Source organism: Vulpes lagopus, chromosome 6, assembly GCF_018345385.1.
Source record: "Vulpes lagopus strain Blue_001 chromosome 6, ASM1834538v1, whole genome shotgun sequence".
Lineage (NCBI taxonomy): Eukaryota > Metazoa > Chordata > Mammalia > Carnivora > Canidae > Vulpes > Vulpes lagopus.
In genome coordinates, this window is record NC_054829.1 from 11,073,704 (window position 1) to 11,091,047 (window position 17,344).

The 17,344-nt window shown below is 35.6% G+C and overlaps 1 protein-coding gene across 2 annotated transcripts in view; it reads left to right on the forward strand.

The window, feature by feature from the left end:
- PPP4R3A (protein phosphatase 4 regulatory subunit 3A) overlaps window positions 1-17,107 on the forward strand; it is a 40,421-nt gene extending 23,314 nt beyond the window's left edge. Inside the window, exons 5-15 of one of the 2 annotated variants that reach the window (XM_041758629.1) lie at window positions 1,988-2,065; window positions 2,149-2,265; window positions 2,876-3,031; window positions 4,804-4,935; window positions 5,036-5,138; window positions 6,784-6,942; window positions 12,039-12,208; window positions 13,026-13,168; window positions 13,900-14,090; window positions 14,514-14,740; window positions 15,860-17,107. In XM_041758629.1, the coding sequence (XP_041614563.1) occupies window positions 1,988-2,065; window positions 2,149-2,265; window positions 2,876-3,031; window positions 4,804-4,935; window positions 5,036-5,138; window positions 6,784-6,942; window positions 12,039-12,208; window positions 13,026-13,168; window positions 13,900-14,090; window positions 14,514-14,740; window positions 15,860-15,970 (1,587 nt within the window). In that variant the 3' untranslated portion in view covers window positions 15,971-17,107. The remainder of the gene's footprint in view (window positions 1-1,987; window positions 2,066-2,148; window positions 2,266-2,875; window positions 3,032-4,803; window positions 4,936-5,035; window positions 5,139-6,783; window positions 6,943-12,038; window positions 12,209-13,025; window positions 13,169-13,899; window positions 14,091-14,513; window positions 14,741-15,859) is intronic. The other variant, XM_041758630.1, reaches the window with a different exon arrangement.
- Window positions 17,108-17,344: the final 237 nt, after the last annotated feature.

Below are 17,344 nucleotides of genomic sequence, written 5' to 3' on the forward strand. Positions count from 1 at the left end.
ACCTCGATTTAAATAAAGGAGGCAAATAAATGTCAGAGCTGTTTGGTAGGACATGTTATGAATAAAGCGGTGAGTTTAATTTGTGTGGCTGTTCCTTTTTAGAAAATTGCTGTATTTTCAGAGTCCTTGCCTTTGTCATCTTAGAAAAACCATGAATTCAAATAGAAAAAGCAGTTTTACCAATACTGTTGTCCTGGAGCTAGGAATAATTCCTGTTCATTTTGACTAATTTGATGTGGTTCCCATTCATTTAAGACTGACATGTAAACAAGTAATATAGGCAATACAGTCTGGTAAGGACAACAGTGATCTCTATACAGTGTATTGTGATTGATAATGGAGGAGGGAGGTGATTCTGGTACTTTCTATTCTTTGAGAAGCATCTAGTTTTTACTGGCTACCTAGTAGATCCTCTTTTCTGGTCCACGTTTGATTCCTGGTTTCCTTGGATAGTCCTGAGTGCATCTGGTCCCTAAGCTCCACGTGGTTCTCATTTTGTTATGCAGAGATTTGTTACTTGTGTGGTTTCTTGGTCTTCATACCTGTTATATGCCAGCTTTACTCATTAAATATGAATAATTTCAAGTTGTTAAGTCTTTGTTTCCCCATATTATGCTTTGTGAATCCTGGCTGTCAATACTGTAGTTGTTTCTCTTGATGCAGGTACTTATATCCAAAGTGCTGCTATGCAGGAAAGAGAATTTTATAAATTTTGTGACGATGGGTGATTGAGATAGAATTTTAAGCAGACTCTTAGCCCCCTTGTGTACACAGTCATACCCTCCCTTTAGTTTTAACTGCTCTGTATTTAATACTATTAAAAATTCTTTTTTTAAAAAAAAAAATTTTATTCTCTCAACTTCTGTAGCCCCAAATGCAGCAGTTCAGAGACTCTTTTTCAGTCTTTTGATTTCCAGTTGGTGGGATATATTATATCTGGGATCATCTTGAAATTACATGCCATTTGAGGTATGGCTTATTTGTACATTTTAGAAAAAGTAAAAGTAGGAATAACCAATTTAGTATCACAGAAAATATTTGCTAAGTACCTGCAATAGTGAAGATGGAGTTTATAATCTAGTGGGGGATTACATACATAGACATACATTTATATATACATACATATATATATATTTAGACTTAGGCATATCTGTAGGGCTGAACTAGTGTTGAATCTATTACTAGCTGAGATAGCATGGTATTAAAGTATAACACAATCTTAAAAATAGTGATGGAAAAAAATTGAACAGATAGGAAGGTCTCTGCCACCTCCTGTAGTTGGTCTTTGGGTAAATTTCTTAACTGTCTCAGTTATAACATTTGAAGTTCTAAGTTCTGTATTGACTTAACCAGATTAGTATCCTAGGAGAGTACCTCTTTAATCTTTTTCAAAATAATGCATATTGTGTGTGTCTGTATGGCATATCTTCAGATAATAAGTGTTTCTTTTAAAGCTCTGCATTTAGCTTTTTAAATAATTTAATCATTTTCTGTATCTTTAAAATGTGAAAGAAGCTTTATCTTCATTTTTACCGTCTTTTGAGAGGTGGGTAGAACCTTAACCTCTAAAAGTAAGATTTTAAAACTCTATAAATGAGGGGTTTGCAAACTATGGCTCCTATCTATTTTTATAAAGTTTTATTTGAACACAGCCACACTTATTTGCATATTGTCTGGCTGTTTCCTACTGTAACAACAGAGTTGAATAGTTGTGGTAGAGACCCTATGGTCCACAAAGCCTAAAATACCCACAATGTAGCCCTTAAATAGGTTTAGGAAAAAGTCTTGGCAAAATACAAATAATCTTGTATAAATCGCTAGTTTATTCTTTAATAGTTTGGTTTTTCCTTCTGTCTTTTAAAAAATACCATTGCCAGTATCATCTTTCCTTTTTCCAGTTTAGTGCAATTTATATCTTCTAAAGTATCTGAAATTATGTTTTAATATATTCTTACCATTAGCATAAAATTATCCTTTGATTTAACAGGAAGATGAAAAATTTCTGACAGATTTGTTTGCACAACTAACAGATGAAGCAACAGATGAGGAAAAAAGACAGGAATTGGTAAGAAATTTGATACTTCTGAAAGGTGCATAGAGCTAAAACGACAGGTCTTTTATATTCATTTGTTCTTTTCCTTATTTTAGGTTAACTTTTTAAAAGAATTTTGTGCGTTTTCCCAAACGCTACAACCTCAAAACAGAGATGCTTTTTTCAAGACTTTGTCAAATATGGGCATATTACCAGCTTTAGAAGTCATCCTTGTAAGTTTGTTTCTCATGATAATTAATTACCATTATATATTATTATTATTATTTTAATTTCTTTTTTAAGATTTTATTTAAGAGACAGCAGGAGAGCAGGAGCAGGGGGAGGGGCAGAGGGAGAGAAAGTAGACGTCCTGCTGCACAGGTACTCCAGATCATAACCTGAGCCAAAGGCAGATGCTTTACCATATGAGCTGCCCAGGCGCTCCCAATTACCATTGTATTTTTAATCCACAAAAATTTATTTTTATGTAACATCCAAGTATTTGATTATACCCAGTATTTAATATTAGCTGTGTATTACATAAAGTAGAAAAGCTATACAAATTTAGTATTAGAGAGCCCTTACACTACTGAAAGAATATTCAGATGAATTTTCCATGTTTTAAAAATAAATTAACTTTGCAGCCTGTTAAAATGTTAAAGAAGAAAAGTAAACAGGAATAAAAGAAAGTAACTTTATCCATAAAACAAGTTTTACATGCCACATTTCCTTGATCTTTCTTGTTGCAGTGTTTTTGTTATAATTTGGTAGATTTTGGATTTACATATCTATAAGGTCCATATTTTTATAACTATGGGAGAAATAAGTGCTTTTTATCTGCAGGGCATGGATGATACACAGGTGCGAAGTGCTGCTACTGATATATTCTCATACTTGGTTGAATATAATCCATCCATGGTACGAGAGTTTGTCATGCAGGAGGCACAACAGAATGATGATGTAAGTAAGAAGTTAACAGAGCAAAAAATAACCAACAAGGTAAATATTATTTGCACTAACAGTAAGTATTAATACATGGGGAGCTATAACTGTATTTATTATTTATTTTTAAAGATTTAAATAGCTGATATTTGGGGAAAGTGTAGCCAGAATGTCGAATGGCTTATTTTTCCCTAAACTGGCTTCTATCTCCCTTTACAGATTGTGTCTTACAGCAGTTGTTAATGCTCAACTAAAATGTCTTAAGTTTTTGAGATCACGTTTCTTAATTCTCTCATTAACTTGATAATGTCTTGTTTTAATCATTTAATAAATTATTCCTCTATATATGTGGAACTATAAGTAACTTCCTTAGGAAAACATTAATTTTGCTAGGGATAGATTCTCAAAATCATGAAGAATGAAGAAATGAAGCACAGTCCCTTGGAAAAGTATTTAGGGTGCTTGCTTTACTGCCTGTAACCATAAGGAACAAGCTGTTGTCTTGCACGCACACACACACACACACACCAGTTTTAAAGTACGTGGGGGGTCTCTGTCCTGATAACATGGAGGATGCTCTTGGACCATGGTACGTGTCCATGGCAGCCCCAAATGTGTGTGCTCTTCCCTTTCAGTTGTAGAGAATTAAACTAATAATACCATTTTTTTTCCCTCCTTCCCCCAAAATCTTACAAGTAACTTTTAAGGATAAACAGATATATTTGCCCTCAAATGCATATTAATAGGGGGCAGGGGTGTCCTCTTTGAAAAAAAAAATTATGCAGAATTCCTATTGTATTTTTACAAAATGAGAAGATAGATCTTCTATCTTGTACAAAAAAAAATCTTAATGTGTGTCAAAGTGAAGTGGAATGTCCAGCAACTTCTGTATTTAAGGTTCTTTTTTAATTGTAGTGTAAGGTTAAATGTAGAAAAGTAAAAGTTTGAACTGTTGAATATTGTGTCACCTTTTTCTTTAATAAAGTAGTCATATCCAGAAAACCAAAATACCTGTATTAATTAAAAATAAAGGCTATTCTTGCTTGGCCTGGAACCCACTAGTTGCACATACATTGATGTACTTCACTCACATGCAGTAGGCCTTTTGATTTCCAGTGTCTGTCTTTATGTTCATCCTACCACTGCATGTACAGACAAGAGCAGAGATTTCCCTGCTGCATCCCTTTCTGTTTGTAGTTACTCCCTGGGCCGGGAACACCAGTCATAGAGCCTCAGGAAAACTAGTAATCAATTTTCTGTGACATTTGGAATCTATAGAATACATATGTTCTCTGTGCTCCGTGCTATCTAAATACCATAATCTTGTTTCCCCCAATTTTCACACATTTGGGTACCAACTAAATTTATTTTAAATGGAAACGCTATCATTTCCATAAATGGAAAACAGATACAGATCTCATTTGCCATAAATAGAAGGAATTCGTAGAAATGCAGCGCAAGTAGAACAATGTTATAAACTCTAGCTATATATTCTCTTAAACTGAAGGCCCGTTAGCTTTCTTCAGAAGGGAGATTTTGTTATCAAGAAGTATAAAGATCTTTAAGCACCAAACTAACTTTGTTTTTGCTGTAATCAAAGGGACTTAATGATAATAGAGAAAAAATTCTTTTTTTGTATTAGTGTAAATGAATCTGTACCACACTTTAGGGAAACTCTGCTATATATCCTATGAAAGAAGTTAGTCATTTCATTTTGATTGCAGTTAACAAACCAGCTAGAGCTAGGCATAATGCTGTAACATGTCATAGTGTGCACTTTTCCATTTTCATAATAAGTGATCCTTACTGTGTGTCCTTTTTCTCACCAGGATATTTTACTCATCAACCTCATTATAGAACATATGATTTGTGACACAGATCCTGAACTTGGAGGGGCAGTCCAGCTTATGGGCCTGCTCCGAACTTTAGTTGACCCAGAGAATATGTTAGCTACTGCCAATGTAAGCCACGGGCCTTTTTCTCTCTTTCATACTACTATGTTGCTTATTGCTGGGAGGAACCAATGCAGTTAAAATTCATGGAAGTATTTTTGATCCTTAGAAAACAGAGAAGACTGAATTTCTGGGTTTCTTTTACAAGCACTGTATGCATGTCCTCACTGCTCCCTTACTGGCAAATACAACAGAAGACAAACCTAGCAAAGGTAAGATAATGCTGGTCAGTAGTGAGGTTCTTTGTTCTTGAATTCTGAAACTCAAAATTGATGTTAAGTAATAGTCTTTAAAATTTAAAAGTTCAAGCCAGGGGTTTCTGGGTGGCCCAGTGGTTGAGTCATGATCTGCCTTTGGCTCAGGTCATGATCCCAGGGTTCTGGGATCAAGTCCTGCATCAGGCTCCCTGCAGGGAGCCTGCTTCTCCCTCTGCCTGTGTCTCTGCCTCTCTCTTTCTCTGTGTGTGTCTCATGAATAAATAAGTCTTAAAAAAAAATTCTGAGCCATTCATTTGGTTTACACAGAGGTGTAATATATTTTCAAAAGAGGTGTTCAAGGTAGAATTTCTTTAAAGTGCTATAATTGGAGATGATAAAATGTAAAAGAGGAGATCGTTTTCAGAATTTAAAAACAATTCTGGGGATCCCTGGGTGGCGCAGCGGTTTGGCGCCTGCCTTTGGCCCAGGGCGCGATCCTGGAGATCCGGGATCGAATCCCACATCGGGCTCCCGGTGCATGGAGCCTGCTTCTCCCTCTGCCTGTGTCTCTGCCTCTCTCTCTCTCTCTCTCTCTGTGACTATCATAAATAAAAATTTAAAAAAAAAAACAAAAAACAAAAAAACCCAATTCTGCTAAAAAGTAATATTTGTATTTACATACATTAAATAGGAAGTAATTGTGAAAAAAAATAATTTTAAATTATTTGCACTTCAGATGTGTAGAACAAAGCTGCTTACTATTAAACTTTTTATTTGTGTCGAGGATAGGAATTCTTCTTAGTTCTGCATTTTATACCTTTAGCTTTAGCTTACATGTGTGTTTAATTCAGAAAGTAGTTTTAGGGTCTTCAGTGGGTAATCCCTTATTGACATTTCAAGAATATTAGTTTGTCATATGAATTATCAGTATGGTATAACTTAAAACACCACTTAGAAAGTAAATGTTAAATTTATCCTTTTTTGTAATTCTAGAATCAAGTCTTGGAAACATGATACTCATTTTTCCTATCTACTGTATTCATATTAGGTAAAGCTTGAGGCTTCTTTCCAAACACACATATTTAAGTTCTTCAAACATTTATTAAAAACCCATTATATGGGAGGCACTGTGCTATAATCTTTAGGGACTAAATGGGGGAAATGAAAAAAGTAAGTAAAATATTTCCAGAGGCTTGCTGCCTGGGGAGGAAGAAAGGTAAGCCAATAATTATAATCCAGTGTGGGTTCATCCTGTGTAATAAAGGAGCCACAAAACACTGGAATCATAGGGGCAGGGGAGGAATTGCACCAGACCACATGGGATCTTTCCGGATCTCCTGTTGCTATGTGCATATCTTACGAGGGATGTGTTAAGACATGGTAGAGCATTCTTGCACTTTAGAATAGAGCAGATCTAATAGATCGGTGTTCCAGCTCTGCCTTCCTATTCAGACTTGGGTTTTTTTGAAACTAATTTCTCATAGAGTCAAGAAAACGTAAAGCGCAGATCTTGGCACATGGAAGGAATTCGGTGCTCTTTCCCTTTTCCTTAACTTTAAAATTTGGGGTTGATAGGATTTTACTTTGTTGGAACCTGGATACTTAGATTTAGAAAGGAGAAGAATACTGGTCATCAAATACAATTGTGTTTTGTTTTTAGATGATTTTCAGACTGCGCAGTTGTTGGCACTTGTACTGGAATTGTTAACATTTTGTGTGGAGCACCATACCTACCATATAAAGAACTACATTATTAATAAGGACATTCTCCGGAGAGTGCTAGTTCTCATGGCCTCAAAGCATGCTTTCTTGGCATTATGTAAGTGTTGCTTCTGGTAGAATTATTTATTATCTATTATCATGTTGTTGGTACCTTTGGGTTTTATTGCCTCAGAAGAAAAGATCACTGATTTCATCAAGTCAGTAGACCTAGATTCTAACAGGACACCACCAATGATGTAGTTTCACCACATTTGGAGATAATTTTCCTCATTTGCATCTTTCTTCATCTACAATAAAGGGCTTAGCATATGTATCTACAAAATATAAGTATCCTATTCCATTATTAAAATGGCACCTAAGATCATTTTACCTCAGTGATATTTTTAGTACTGCCTTCCTCATTACATTAGGCATTCTTGTGACATTAAATCATGAAGAACATTTTTGTAATTTGGAAAATCTATAACTGATAGATAGCACTGAGTTCCTAAAACATATTCAGAGAAGTTACAGAATGCCCAGCACAAATGTCTATAGGTGGTCCATTCATTAATTGCACACATATTTTTTCCATTTTATTGAGATATATTTGCCATAACACATTTTATCTCACATATTTTAGAGCAAAGGTGCCAAACGTAAGTGTCCAGATCCAGCCTGTGCTCTATTTTTGTACAACCTGCAAGATGAAAAGTGGTTTTTAGGGTTTTTTTTTTTTTTTTTAAAGGGTTGTTTAAAAACAAACTACAGAGGCTATATGTGGCCTATAAAGCCTAAAATGTGTACTTGTAAACCATATTTAATGGAAAAGTTTGTCAACTCTTTTAGAGCAACAGATAGGTCATTCTTGATTATATGTGTTTTTCATATATAATTTATATATAATTTAAAAATTTATGTAATTTTCATATATATTTCATATATAATATTCATATATAATTCATATATAATTTAAAAACTGTTTTTAAGGCCCTAGTTTGTTGAAGTAAAACATGTTTCAGAATTGGAAATAGGTTATTTAAGAATTTTCTTGATCACGTAGCAGCCAGCCTTCTGTGGTAAGTTGACCAAATTTGGGGGGTACCTTAGAGGCTCACTAAAATAATGTCTGCTGGTAACTTCTGCCTTTTGGTTTTTATAGGTAAGTTTGGTTGTTTTTTGGTGGTAGGTTTGAAGGCATCACAGTCATTCACTAATTAGAGGCCTGAACATATATATGTGTCCATTTTTGCTATTTTTTAAACTCATTTGCAATTTTTTAATTTAATGGATTTTTAAAAATATCCTAAAATTTTAAAAACACTGTTTACAAGGATGTTTCTGATGTTGATTTGCTCTATAATATTTTAACTTTAAAATAGTATTAGAAGTAGTTTTCCTTCTAAAAACATTAAACTTTCTATCAGGTTACAGTTTTAATTGCCTTAGTTTTTTCAGGCTAATGTACATACTGCAGGATGGACTGAGAAAACACGTAGTCATGGTGTATTTTCACTTTCCAACTTTCAGATATTTAGTGCAGTTACTTTCTGTTGATTGTCCAAGAATGTTGATGTTACCTTGGTTATCTTTTTCAGCCAAAGGGTAACAGGTAGCACTTTGTGGCATCAACCTACACTGCTAAGGATAGCAAAAATAAATGGATTATTGATATGCCGTACTAATATATCTGTGAACTTAGCACTTGCAAAAGAAGGGGTTTTAAACATCAGTTTTCCTTATATACCTACTTCAGCAAAAATGAGAGCCCCTCGACCAAGTTTAGAGGGTGTTTGTACCAAGCATTTCAAACATTTCTTTCGTGTTAACATACAGAAAGTTTTGTTCGAGTGTGGGAAAGGGAGGTTAGGACGGAATGAAAAACTAAGTAAATGAAAAAGTTTTATTTCAAGAAATGTATTAAACACCATATTCTATCAATTTTAAGCTCTGCATTTTAGGCATTTATCCTCTCTCAAATCAAGGTGAGTCTTATAGTTGATGACATGTCATTGTGATTGAAAGTTCTGTTTGGTTTCCTTAGTAGAAAAAGTTTTTTGCAATCAGGAGATCTTCTATTTGATGAAGGATGCTGGATACCTGGTACAAGGAAAACACAAAGCGATAAGATCTAAACTCAGCTGTCAAGGGATTCTGAGTTTTGTTAGGAGGAGATAGTCATGTAAAAATGAAAATGTCAAAAGTGCTATATTGCGGTGTTTGGAAGCATAGTGGAAATAGTTTATTCTACATGAATGAATCAGAGCAGGAAAATTTCACAAGAGAGGTAAATTAGTTTGTGGCTTGGTCCTGGGAGAATGTGACCTTCTTGGTTAAAGGCACAGTTGATGTACAAATGTGGGAAAAGTGTAGCATGATAATGGTTTGGTGTAGATAGAACACTAGTCCAGTGGGAGAGTGTCCGGAAAGGAAAAGGCTTTCAGTTCAGTTCATCTCATTATTTGGCTTGCAGAAAAGAAATTTTCTTAAAATTTAATGAGAACTAGGAAGAGATTTATTAGAAGGAAGGATATATTATAGGAAACTATGCATGCTAGCAAAATTTTAGTTATGTTTTATTATTGTTAGTTTTAATGATAACTTAGTTTGGAAAATGCTGACTCTTTCTCAAATGATTCACAGTGTGGCTGTCTTCCCAGATTGAGAACATGAGTAGTTTCTGGAAGAAGATGCCAGTCATTAGGAACAAATACTCTAGGACTGGCTGTAGAGCATACAGTAGGAGGTTTTGATCAATGATTTCTAAAAGAGCTAAGTGGGAGATTTAGGATATTTTCAGTCTTCTAAGATTATACACTGAGAATATTAGAGAGTTTTATAAGTTAATTTAGATGCCCTATTATAAGAACGACAGATGATGAATGGTTAAATGTAAACAGTTTGGGGACTTAGCATCTCAGAATGCTTTTATGCTATTTAACGACAATCAGATCTGTAGGGGAGACCAGCGATCCTTTCAAAATTTAGGTCTATTTAAGGTTAGATATATACATATACCAGTTTTAACAGTCTTAACTTCCTTGGCCTTTTAGGATTCATGTTGTCTGGTCTTTTGTTAAAAATACAGAAATCTACAACAGGAATGAAATTAAAATTTTTTTATTGTAGATAATTTTATTCAGCTATTGTAAGTTACATATGAGGCAAAAAGTCTCAACTTGTGACATGAAATCTCATGTTGTGTGAGGTAAAGATGAATTACTTTGTTTTAGAGATGGTTGAAATGAAGCACCAAAGATTCCTGGCATGTTAAGGTTAGAGATAAGAAGGGAAGCAGAGTGCACTTTACATTGGAAGTCCTAAGGTTCTGCTAATGTGACCTATTCCAAAAGCTTTCTCTAATTTCCTTTGAGCAACTTGACTTCCTAGAACTCGCTGGTAAATTTTTGAAAGCAACTTTCATTCAACAGCAAGTAGTGGTTGGCTATTTCTGATGCAGGTTTCTTTTGCGGGGAGGGTTTGAGTGGAAATAACCCAGTTCTGGGTATAAATAAGTGAGGGCAAATGGAAATGAGGATTGAAACAAAGACCATTAGAACCACCTTCTGTCTGACACCAGAAGTTTCTGGACAGAACTGCTGTTAAGGAGATAGTGGTGCCACTGCATACCTTAGTGAATTCTAGGAAGGGAGTCTCTTCACTATCCAGGAACTGCATGCAGCCCACAGGGTTCAGCTAGTGTGTGTTATGGTAGGACACAAGTCTCTACGAAGCCTGCATAGTTAGGAATACCACCTCTTAAAATAATAGCTCTTGCCTCAATTACTAAAAATTTAACAGGTGGCCTGAGCTCTAAACTATTGATTTTTATTCTTACAAATGGAACTGCCTCCCTAGTTCCTTTGTCAAGTGCCATCACAAAAGAAACAAACACTGAAATCATTGTTTTGGGACGATAAACCCTTGTTAGGCTTTGACTTAACACACAGGTGCCTCTTACTGTTTAAAATGTCTTATTTCACCATGCTTCTGTATTTGAAAATAATTCAGTAGTTTCAATTTCTAAAAAAATGCAATTACTATTCTATAAATTATTTTGAAATTCCCTGCCCAGAGTGTCATTTTAGAAAGAGACACTCTTAAATAAGTTGCATTGTTAAGGCAGTTTATAGCCAACTGTACCTGATTGGGCATTCACTTGTGGACCTCTTTTCTGCCAACTAAAGAAACATTGAGCTGCTTTACTCCTCTGCCTTCCCACCCAGAAACCGTGTCAGCATGGTTGCCTGGCTACCTGCTCATGAAGGACTTGATTAATAACCAATTGGCAATTTAACGAGCCACTTCCATGATCTCCAAAGAAACCAAAATACAAACACAATATTTAATCTTGCCAACCGAAGACGATGTGACTGCATGAAGTGAGTATGCTTTTTTGAACTGTTTACAATAAGTGGGGCATTAACTTACTGACAAACTCCATGTAGGTAAAGAGGGCTTTGTCTAGCTGTTTGAGTATATTTGGATCTTGACGAATGGTGACTTAAGTAACTCCCCATACCTCAAGATGTAAATATACCTTTTTAATCTGTAAGTTAAAGCCTAATTAATTGTAAAAAGGAAAACCAGGAAAAAAAATTAAAAAGCATACTCGCTGCAATAAGCATAGAGGACCACATTTTAAACGCAACATCCTCTAAATTTATTTCTAAACTATGGGAAGGCAAGTTTTGGGTCATGCAGTTTTGTGGGTTTTTATAGTGTTCTCCCAACACATCCTCAAACCAACTGGCATAAACCCAGAACTCTAATGCAAAATAGTTAAGAGTGTCCAAAAATAACGATCAAATTATACAGTGGATTGCCCTAATAAACAGTGGTTTTTCTATTGTTTTTAAGGTGTGTGTAAAAGGATCTATTTAGACTTTCCTCATCTTCAGTAGTATGAAGTTAAATTCATTGGTTAGCCCTAGTTTAGCTCTTATTTTAGATGTAAAGTACATTTTGGTCATTAGTAAATTCCAGAATTTTTCTGGCTCTCCAAGACTTGTGTTCTATAATGACATACGCTACTTCTTGGATACATTTTTCTGACAATGCTTTGCAATCCTTATCTTTAGGTTCATACTTCTGGAAGCAGTAACATATCACTGCACGAAGAATTGTATTTATTAAGCAGGTTTATTTTTTTAATAAGTCTGAAATATGGAAGTGTGGTGTGTAATTTGAACAATAAATGCCTCTGTGTTTCAGGTGCTCTTCGTTTTAAGAGAAAGATTATTGGATTAAAAGATGAGTTTTACAACCGCTACATAATGAAAAGTTTTTTGTTTGAACCGGTAGTCAAAGCATTTCTCAACAATGGATCCCGCTACAATCTGATGAACTCTGCCATTATAGAGATGTTTGAATTTATTAGAGTGGTAGGTTCTGTATTTGTTAGAGTGTCGGTTTTAACTGAGAATACTGAATGTGTTATTGGTATTTTTTGGCTTGATTACATTTGAAAAAAATTTTTAAAGCAGCTTGTGGGAAATTAAGTTCAAAGTAATGAAAACCAAAACAGTCTTCTCTTGGCAGCTGTGAATCACTCGTAGGATGGCTTGAAAGAAAACTGATCTAATCCTGTCATGGTACTTTAATTCATTATAAGAAAGTAGAATGACAGCTGACAGAGTATTATTTTAACTTTGAGGTTTTCTGACTTTGGACTTTGCCCTCTTTATTTTTAAAGAACAATCACATAACAGACTCAATTCTTTACTAATAGTAGTAGGCTTGTGGTTCTCCCACAAGTGTGTATCAGAATTACTTGTGGCACGCTTTTCTTAAATTATGGTAAAATATTTATCCTGTAAATTTGCCTTTTTAAGTGTACAATTCATTGGCATTAAGGACATGCACACTGTTGTGCAACTCTCACCACTGTCCATCTAGCACTTACTGTGGTGTGCTGGTCCCACCCCCACATTCACCCTCACCTGAGTAAGAATTATCTGGGGTGGGACCTGGGCATTTATTTTAGGAAGGCCCATGGTTAACTCTGGGATACATCAAAAATTGGAGACTGCTGAGTAGCTAGTTATGCCTGTTTTCATTGTTTTGTTATCTCTAAGATAGGTTAATAATACAAAGTTAAACTACTTTGGGCAGGTTTATGAATTCCCTACAATTAAGCCTCCCATCTTGTTAAAATAACATTTTTCATATTGTATTTTTCATTATAATTCTTTTTTATAGGAAGATATAAAATCATTAACTGCTCATGTAATCGAAAATTACTGGAAAGCACTGGAAGATGTAGATTATGTGCAGACATTTAAAGGATTGAAACTGAGATTTGAACAACAAAGAGAAAGGCAAGATAATCCCAAACTTGACAGGTAAATTACCACATTTTTTAACCTATTCAAGTTGTATGGTGGTGCCTCTTTTTGCTTGTTTCCTATTATTTGGCTTGGCCGGGGGAGGGGGTGGTTGTAGCTTTCTCTCTGAGGCAATGTGAATGTTTTCCTGAAGGTGCATGTGGTATTAGTAGGATCTTTAGATTCCTCCTCAGGCATATATCAAGCTAGATAAAAGCAAAACCCAACAGGTATGTGGCAGCAGGGCTTCATATATTCAAAGTAAAATAAAAATAGCATTTGCTTTGAATCATGTGACTTCATATACTTAGGGGATATATGTATTTTTTTTTCTTAGGGGATATTTTAAAGTTCACGAATTAGGACTTGTTTCTAATGTTAACAAGTTGAATAACTGCTCCATAACAGTACTGTTTCCATAATAGTTTGATTCTACTAGTTAACATTAAATATGATGGAGTGTTTTTTTTTAATTCTGTGAAAAGTCTGTTTTTTCATTCTCCTCTCTGTATATAAATCTGTAATATCCTTGATCTATTTAATTTGGAGCACCACTTGAAGACCATCTTTGGACGAAATCTATTTAAGATTTTTTTTGAGAGAGAGAAGCAGACTTCCTGCTGAGCAGAGAGCCATGCAGGGCTCAAGCCTACGACTCTGAGATCATGGCCTGAGCTGAAGGCAGATGCTTAACTGACTGAGCCACCTGGGTGCCCCAGGTCTATTTACTTTCTTCTCTTTATTCCTAGTATGCGTTCCATTTTGAGGAATCATAGATATCGAAGAGATGCCAGAACACTAGAAGATGAAGAGGAGATGTGGTTTAACACAGATGAAGATGACATGGAAGATGGAGAAGCTGTCGTGTCTCCATCTGACAAAACTAAAAATGATGATGATATTATGGATCCAATAAGTAAATTCATGGAAAGGAAGAAATGTATGTTGAAAGCTGGGCAAGGAAAAAATGGCGGCTTTCTCACTCTAGGCTTATTCTGTGTTTCTTGACAAAATGAGGAGTATCTACTTTGGCATGACATAGATTTTAGAGACTTTGCTGCTTTCTAGAATGTGAATTAATAGCTGTGGGTTAAAAAAAAAATAGCTGTGGGTGAAAATATGGACCAAATTTTCTTAACCTGACTTGACTCAGGAGAAATACATTATTTCAGGAAGGGGAAGGACACTGAATACTGAAGGTTTTTGTTCCTTCTCAGTTCTGTACTGAGCTTGTGCTTTTCCCCAGCAAAGGAGTAAGCTAGTCCGTTGTGTTTTAGTGCCACTTCATGGTGGGGGTTTGGGGGTGGGGGATTTACAAAAGAGGAGGATGGGTTATAACTATTGACACTATTCTTCGTTTTAGTAAAAGAAAGTGAGGAAAAAGAGGTGCTTCTGAAAACGAATCTTTCTGGTCGGCAGAGCCCAAGTTTCAAGCTTTCCCTCTCTAGTGGAACCAAGACTTCTCTCACCAGCCAGTCACCTTCAACCAATCTGCCTGGTTCGCCAGGCTCCCCGGGATCCCCAGGATCTCCAGGCTCTCCTGGCTCTGTCCCTAAAAGTACATCTCAGACGGCAGCTATTACTACCAAGGTACAGTCTGACTTCTGGGCCTATCATATTTAACCAGGTCTCAACAGTAATTGTGAATGAGATTTCCTTTGGTACGGTCTCTTGGAACTGATCTAACCTTTGTGAATGAGAGAGAATAATTCTCCCCCTACTTACCTGAATGTCTGGAAAACCAAAGCAATTTTTGAAAGGTTTTTATGACCAACACAAAAAGCTGAATGAATGATTTTGGTTATTTGCATTTTAGAACTCAGGTTCAGATTTGTGTCAGAACATTTACAGAAATTTTAAAGTTACTTCTTACCAACTTTCCTAATTAAAGCCCATCTAAAGACTTGTGTAGGGGAAAACCTCAATATCTGGACACTCCTAACACTGTTTTGCCAAGGAAGAGTTATAAAACAGAATTAACCATCCTCTATCATTACCATTTCATATAAGAAAGGATGATAGTTTTAACACCAAAAATGTGGATAAGACAATTTCGGAATAAAAACCAATTATTTTGGCCATGTCCTGCTGCCTTTGGACTAGCAGTTAACAGGCTGGCATTTGGGATTGGTTGCTCTAGACCAGGAATATACTGCTGCACACACAGTTCCTTTTACTTTGACATGAGCACGAAACCTCTGAAGGCCAATAAGTGAATATAAGAAATGCTACAATGAAGGGGCAGGCTGAGGGCAGAGAGGGGTGGTGAGTTTTTGCAGAGCCACACGCACAGAAGAGCTGCAGTGGTTTCTGGCGAAGGCAGAGGTCTGCAAGGGTGCCAGGAGGGAAGGCCGAATCACCTTCCTAACTTCTAACAGCTAATCGGTCCTCATTTCTAGTGGCCTGCTTATCTGCTGTAGTTTTCAAGATTTTGCTAATGCATGAAGTCTTACAAACAGTAATTAACTAAATTGATAAAGTTTTATCTCCTGGCTCATTTGCTAAATTTATAAACTTAAAATTTTATTTTTTTAAATTTTATTATGGAATATACAAGAAAAATACAGGGACTCTCACTTGCATATAATCTCACCATCCGGAAATAACCACACTTAGTATATCAGGGTTGGGGGATCTGTATCCTTTATCTAGATTTTAAATATGTGTTAAAAATACAGTTTTTGAGAAATTAACCTTCTTTCTGAACAGGGAGGCCTCGTGGGTCTGGTAGATTATCCCGATGATGACGAAGATGATGACGAGGATGAAGACAAGGAAGACACGCTACCATTGTCAAAGAAAGCAAAGTTTGAGTCCTAATAGTGGCAACGGCCTGTGATCAGTACCTGTTGAGAAAACTGGTTCTCCACCCCTCCCCCCTACAAAATCCACAACAAAGCAGTGGTCTCTTGTGAAGGACTGATCCAGATCAGCCTCGCACACTTGACTTCTGCTCATCAAGTGCCAATTCAAAGGAGCAGGAGGAGGGGATACTATACATTTAGGGGAAAGACTTAAGCCTTTGAGCTCTCCAGCCTGGACCACACATTGCCCTTTTCTCAGGGAAGGAAATGGAAACAAAAAGCCAACAGGGCAGGGGTTTTGTAAGTGGAACTCTGGATTGACTGGTCAGTTGCTACAATCAGAATATGCTTTCTCGGACCATGTTTGAGACTCAGAAGAATAGGCTTTTGTGCCATAATTCTTCACTAGTTAAGAATGCCAGCAGTTTCTTTGTATAAAGAGACCTGCCTTTAAAATCATACATTCTGAACATTTTAGTCAAGCTACAACAGGTTTGGAAAACCTCTTTGGGGGAGGGGCGAATATAAAGTTTCCTCTTTTTTATCTGTTCCCTTTGCCCTTCAAACTGCAGATTTTTTTTTTAAAGTGGGGATCTGTCCCTACTTGATTAAAGATTGAGTGGAATTCTAGATGTGGTCATTTGTGTCATAATTTTTTTTGTTTCATTTTGTTTTTGATTTTTTTTCTCCCCTGAGTGTATGCTTAGTTGTTGAGTATATATATTTGGGACCATTAAAACTTTTTTTGATGTAATATAACCTAACGTTGTGCTGGTACCTGTTTTACCATGTGTAATTTTTGTTCTACATCACAGTTCTTAATTTGTTTAGAGTTTTATGAAAGATGGTATAGTTTTTATTGACAAAAACAAAGTAATCTTACAACTATGTGCATACAAAAGCAATACTATTTTGTGACTAAATATTTTATATTAAAATTTACATCAGCAACTGTCTCGAGAATTCAGGGAAATAGAGTGGAATTTAAAATTTCAACAGTTTTGTTAAAACTAGAAACGTGAAATTAGTATTCCAAAGAGATTCTGAAATTTCATATCTTGGGAAAATGACGGTACATTAAATCAAAATTGAGGCTGGATGATTTAAAAATAACATTTGACTTTTGAATAATAAAAAGAAAAGTGAAGAGTAAGAGAAATTGTATTAGTTGTATGTTTCCTTTTTTTTTTTTTTTTTTTTTAACTATTCCCTTTGGAATACCAGCTGGAGTTGTAAGTGGTGGTTCCTAAATAAATACTTGGCCAAAGGACCATCAGCTATTCCCTTGTTACAACAGTACTTTTAAATAGGTTCTTTTTATTGTCTTAGGTGTGCTAAAATTCTTTTAGGGAAATGAAAACAAATACTTTAATGTCACACACCCTCACTT